Source organism: Cebus imitator, unplaced genomic scaffold, assembly GCF_001604975.1.
Source record: "Cebus imitator isolate Cc_AM_T3 unplaced genomic scaffold, Cebus_imitator-1.0 Scaffold71, whole genome shotgun sequence".
NCBI classification, from domain to species: domain Eukaryota; kingdom Metazoa; phylum Chordata; class Mammalia; order Primates; family Cebidae; genus Cebus; species Cebus imitator.
Genome location: NW_016107386.1, coordinates 3,807,488 through 3,812,977, shown reverse-complemented (window position 1 = coordinate 3,812,977; position 5,490 = coordinate 3,807,488). Strand labels below are relative to the sequence as shown.

The following is a 5,490-nucleotide window of genomic DNA, read 5'->3' as shown; positions in this document are numbered from 1 at the left end:
ATTGCACTCCAGCCTGGGTAACAAGAGCGAAACTCCGTCTCAAAAAAATAAATAAATAAAAATAAAAAAATAAATAAATAAATAAAATAAAAATAAAAAAATAAAAATAAATTAAAAAAAAAAAAGAAAGCAACTAACATAGTTTAAGAGGAAATATAGGCCAGGTGTGGTGTCTCACACCTGTAATCCCAGAACTTTGGGAGACTGAGGCAGGCAGATCACAGGGTCAGGAGATTGAGACCATCCTGGCCAACATGGTGAAACCCCATCTCTATTAAAAATACAAAAATTAGCCAGGCATGGTGGTATGTGCCTGTAATCCCAGCTACTCAGGAGGGTGAGGCAGGAGAATCACTTGAACCCAGGAGGTGGAGGTTGCAGTGAGCCGAGACTGCACCACTGCACCAGCCTGGGTAATAGGGCCTAGGCTCTCTTACCTACTTCTAAGCTCTTCCTTGGCAATCTCATCCTGCATAGCCTCCAATCACACCACTACGAAAGTGACACCAAAATCTGTTTCTTCTGCTCTGATCAATCAGTCTCTGAGCTCTGGAATCACATGTACAAGTCACCTGAGTTCCCTAGTAATGTCAACGAGCAGCCAACCCAAAACTGAAAACATTTTCATGCTAAACATGGTTCCTCTTTCCAGCTATTTTGGCTGATGGCACCACCCAGGCTTAAAACCTCAGATACATCTTGGTCTGCTTCCATCCCTCAATATCTACTTGAACAAGTCCTACAAATTCCACTTCTGTAATGTTCTTGCACCCATGCTCTCCTTTCCATTCCTTTTACTACCCCTCTGCCTCAGATCTTCATTACTTTTCTTTTCTTTTATTATTATTATTTTATTACTTGGTGCATGTAATCTCTGGATGGCAGGGGAAAAGACAGGACTACAAGGATGGAGTCTTGCTATGTTGCCCAGGCAGGTCTTGAACTACTGGCCTCAAGGAATCCTCCTGCCTCCCAGAATGCTAAGATTACAGGCATGAGACACAGTGCCTGGTGTCTTCATTACTTTTCATCTGAACTATTGCTCATCTGTCTCTGGTCTCTCTCCCCCATATCTGTACTCTCATAATTATACTGCTATCAAATTAGTCTCTCTAAAAAAAGGGTCATGGCTAGGCATTGTGGCTCACGCCTGTAATCCCAGCACTTTAGGAGGCCAAGGTGGGCAGATCACTTGAGGTTGGGAGTTCGAGACCAGCCTTGCCAACATGGCAAAACCCCATCTCTACTAAAAATACAAAAAAATTAGCAGCCAGGCATGGTGGTCTGTGCCTATAATCCCAGCTACTCAGGAGGCTGAGGCAGAATTGCTCGAACCTAATAGTTGGAGGTTGCAATGAGCTGAGATTGTGCCACTGCATTCTAGCCTGGGCAACAAGAGTGAAGATTCCGTCTAAATAAAATAAAATAAAACAAGGGTCATGTATTCAAACACCTAGAAGCCAGCAAGATAATATAAATGAGTAAAGTGAGCCAAGTGTTTGCATAGTAAATGCACAAGAAAATTATCCACTTCCATGAAGAAATATGCTTCCCCCTACTTTTTGGAATATGAGGTCCTCTTAGCCCATCATTTACCAGTTTTGATAGAGGCATTGGTATAGAAAACCATTTCTGTACTGCTACTAATAAAAATAACAGTAGAGAATAGTGATCAATGGCACCTGACACTAGGTCTCAGTAAAGAGGAGAAAACAGGAAGTGGTAAGGACAAATTAGATATCACTAGTCCTTTTAAAAGAGGCAGCTACTCAGCTCTAGTCAATTATAACCTTGAAAGAATGGGGGGGCGGGTAGCAGCACCAAATCTTTGGAATTAAAGAGAAGCCAAAAATCTAAATTTTGTTACTTAGTTTCTCTTGCTCAAAAATAAACAAACAATCAGGCTGATAAATTAGAGAGTCACAGCTGGGTGCAGTGGCTCACACCTGTAATCCCAGCACTTTGGGAGGCTGAGGCAGGAGGAACACTTGAGGCCAGTAGTTCCTCCTCTCATTTATTCATTCATTCACTCATTTAGGACAGAGTCTCCCTCTGTCGCCCAGGCTGGAGTGCAATGGCACAATCGCAGCTCACTATAACCTCCATCTCCCAGGTTCAAGCAATTCTTCTGTGTCAGCCTCCTGAACAGCTGGGATTACAGGCATATGCCACCACACCCGGCTAATTTTTGTATTTTTAGTAGAGATGGGGCTTCATTCTGTTACCAGGATGGTCTGGAACTTCTGACCTCAGAGGATCCACCCATCTCAGCCTCCCAAATTGCTGGGATTACAGGCAAGAGCCACCATTCCCATCTGTATTTAAAAAAATAAAATAATATAATATATATATAAGAAAAGAAAAATAGTAAAGATCTGAGGCAGAGTGGCAGTAAAAGGAATGGAAAGGAGACCATGGGTGCAAGAACATTAGAGAAGTGGAATTTATAGGACTTGTTCAAGTAGATATTGAGGGATGGAAGCAGACCAAGATGTATCTGGGGTTTTAAGCCTGGGTAGTGCCATCAACCAAAATAGTTGGAAAAAGAATCACTTGAGCTCAGGAGTTCAAGACCAGTCCAGGCAACATAGTGAGACCCTGTCTCTTAAAAACAAAAAAAGCAAAAAAAAAAAGAAAGAAAAGAAATTAGAGGCCAGGTACAGTGGCTTACACCTGTAATCCCAGCACTTTGGGAGGCTGAGGTGGGTGGATCACTTGAGGTCAGGAGTTTGAAACCAACCTGGCCAACAAGGTGAAACCTATCTCTAAAAATATTAATTAATTAATTAATTAGAGATTCACAACCCCTCCTATTCTGCATCAAGCCTTTTCTCATAGATTCTGGTTCACAAATTTAGCTTACTGTAATTTTCTGGGGAAGTGAAACAATTTAATAAACGTTTATGAGATGCTATACTGGACCAGACTTCACTTTCTTTCTTTTTTGAGACAGAGTCTCACTCTGTCACCCAGGCTGGGGTGCAGTGGTGTGATCTCAGTTCACTGCAACCTGCAAACTCTACCTCCTGGGTTCAAGTGATTCTCCTGCCTCAGCCTCCCCAGTAGCTGGGATTACAGGTACTCACCACCACGCCAGCCTAATTTTTGTATTTTTAGTGGAGACAGTGTTTTGCCATATTGCCCAGGCTGGTCTGGAATTTCTGACCTCAAGTGATCCACTGCCTCGGCCTCCCAAATGCTGGGATTACAGGCGTCAGCCACCGTGCCTGGCCCAGACTTCACTTTCTGATCCTCCTCCACACATAGGTCATGTGTCCACCTGAAAACGATCAAAACCTAGTCATGTCCCAAAGGGTGGGCTGTGAAATCCTCAAAACAACCTAATAGGTCCCTGAATCTGCAGGTCACTCCCTGTTCCTCAATTTCATTTTTCTTTATCCTAGTAAACATATCTTCTGCTTCAGCCAAACACACTTCTTGCACATGCAACCTCATTCACTAGTTGTATCATCTCCCCCTTTTCCACCAATAATTCCCTTCACAACGCTGCTCAAAATACACTTTCCCCAAGGAAGCACTTCTTGATTAATGTTGCTGGATATAAATTCTTTTTTGTTATTGTTTTCTCGTTAGTCTACGTTACAGAGGCCTGCAGAGTTGTATTCTCTTTCTCTCCCATTCATGACCTCCCCAAACTTCCAACAGGCCTGTCTCAGGGCACGCAGGGTGGGAAGGGAGCTGCAGACTGATGCTGCTAACCATCTCCCAGGCCTCCCGAGGCAAACCGCACCCGAATCAACCCAGATCCCGCCTCACCCGTCAGTTCCCCAGTCAGGTAAGTGGCCATTTTGGAGAACATGTCCCGGCAGAGCTCAGTGATGTCAGCTTCAGCGGGCTCCTTTGCTTCCTCAGCTGTCTCCACGGCGGCATCGTCTGGGCCAAGGGAGAGTGAGTAAGTGTCCCGCCTAACACCCGGAGCTAATCCAGCCAAAGCAGCCTGTTCCGGCATCCCTCCACCAGCCTTCATTCCATCAAGTCGGCTCCATTCTCCAACTGCCGTAATTTCAAGTCCTTCACTGTGTCCCTGCCCACCTGACACACCAATTCAGCTCCCTCACACCGTCCAGACCCGGCACCCGCGCCAAACCATCCCAGTCGCCCTGACAAGACAAACACTCGCGCGCAAGACAGGTGCACTCCTCCCACCAGCCCGTTCCTGCCAGCTGAGCTCAACCCCGCCCTCCCGAGACGGACCCCCGGGTCCCCCACCGGACGCTTCCTCCACTTCCATTCCGGGTACCTCGAGCGGGCTCCTCACGCCGGGTCGCTAACACGCCCTCGGCGGCAGCAGCCATGGCTGACCCCGCGCTGTTTCCGGGCCCGGGTTGTGCGCATGCGCACTGGGTGTGTCCTGCCCGCCCGGCCGGCCCAGCGATCCTGCGCCTCGCGGTCCTCTCTAGCCTCAGATATGACACAGCAAAGGGTGATTCCGGAGCCGAAATTGAAGCTACGCCAGGCTGTTGTGAATCGACCCACTGCCAACAGTCGCGACGTCTAGGACTGAAGGCGAACTCATCCCTACAGTCACACCCTGTAGGGATCACTCGTTTTGTACCACTCACGACCCGTCCCCAAACCACTGAAGACGGGTAGCCCCCTCCCCGACACTCCGCACTGGAGTTAGTCATCAAAAGATTGCTCAGGGAATCCAAACATTTGCAGGTTGTCTCGTCCAGGCTTTGGGACACCTTCGGGCATTGATCCCTGGTCCTAAATACTCTCCCTTCCCAATGTCCTGGGTTAACACCAACTCACTATTTCTTAAACTGCAGGCAGGCACCTACTTCTCTTCAGTTGATACAGCCTTTCTTGAAGAAAGCTTGGACTGTAACTTTTTTAGGGCGGAGGATACACTCTGGTTATCTTAATTGCATTTAAGCTGTTTCACGAGTCTCCTAGGAGTACAGATTAGTTAATGGGATGGGAGAACAGGGGTGAGTGAGAGATGGATGAGAAGTGACGGAGGAGGAATGAAAGGTGCAAAATGAGGAGGAATGAAGACCACAGGAGAAGGGAGAGGAGATACACAGCAGGCCTCAGGCAGGCTCCTGGACACCCAAAATCTTGGTGTGGGAGTTTCTCATCCCTGGTTATCCTCCATCTGCACCCTCTCACCCCACCCCCATGCCAGTACACCATATACATACACACACACACCAGCTACCCACTATCCCCAGCTCTCCTATCCTGACTCTGTCCACTCTGAGGACTGAGTCCCTTGTCACCCGTCCCCACTCTTTCTATGATGCAACCACAGTAGCCACTATTTCAAGCCATTCCTGTGAGTCAGAAGTTCTTTTCTTAAAAAAAACAGTCTCGGCCGGGCGCGGTGGCTCAAGCCTGTAATCCCAGCACTGTGGGAGGCCGAGGCGGGTGGATCACGAGGTCAAGAGATCGAGACCATCCTGGTCAACATGGTGAAACCCCGTCTCTACTAAAAATACAAAAAAAATTAGCTGGGCATGGTGG

The 5,490-nt window shown here is 47.2% G+C and overlaps 1 protein-coding gene across 1 annotated transcript in view; it reads right to left on the bottom strand.

Annotated features, from left to right (window-relative positions):
• BLOC1S2 (biogenesis of lysosomal organelles complex 1 subunit 2) overlaps positions 1–4,764 on the bottom strand; it is an 11,622-nt gene extending 6,858 nt beyond the window's left edge. Inside the window, exons 1-2 of the mRNA XM_037739536.1 lie at positions 4,262–4,764; positions 3,778–3,894 (exon numbers count right to left, since the gene is read on the bottom strand). Of these exons, the coding sequence (XP_037595464.1) occupies positions 3,778–3,894; positions 4,262–4,649 (505 nt within the window). The 5' untranslated portion in view covers positions 4,650–4,764. The remainder of the gene's footprint in view (positions 1–3,777; positions 3,895–4,261) is intronic.
• Positions 4,765–5,490: the final 726 nt, after the last annotated feature.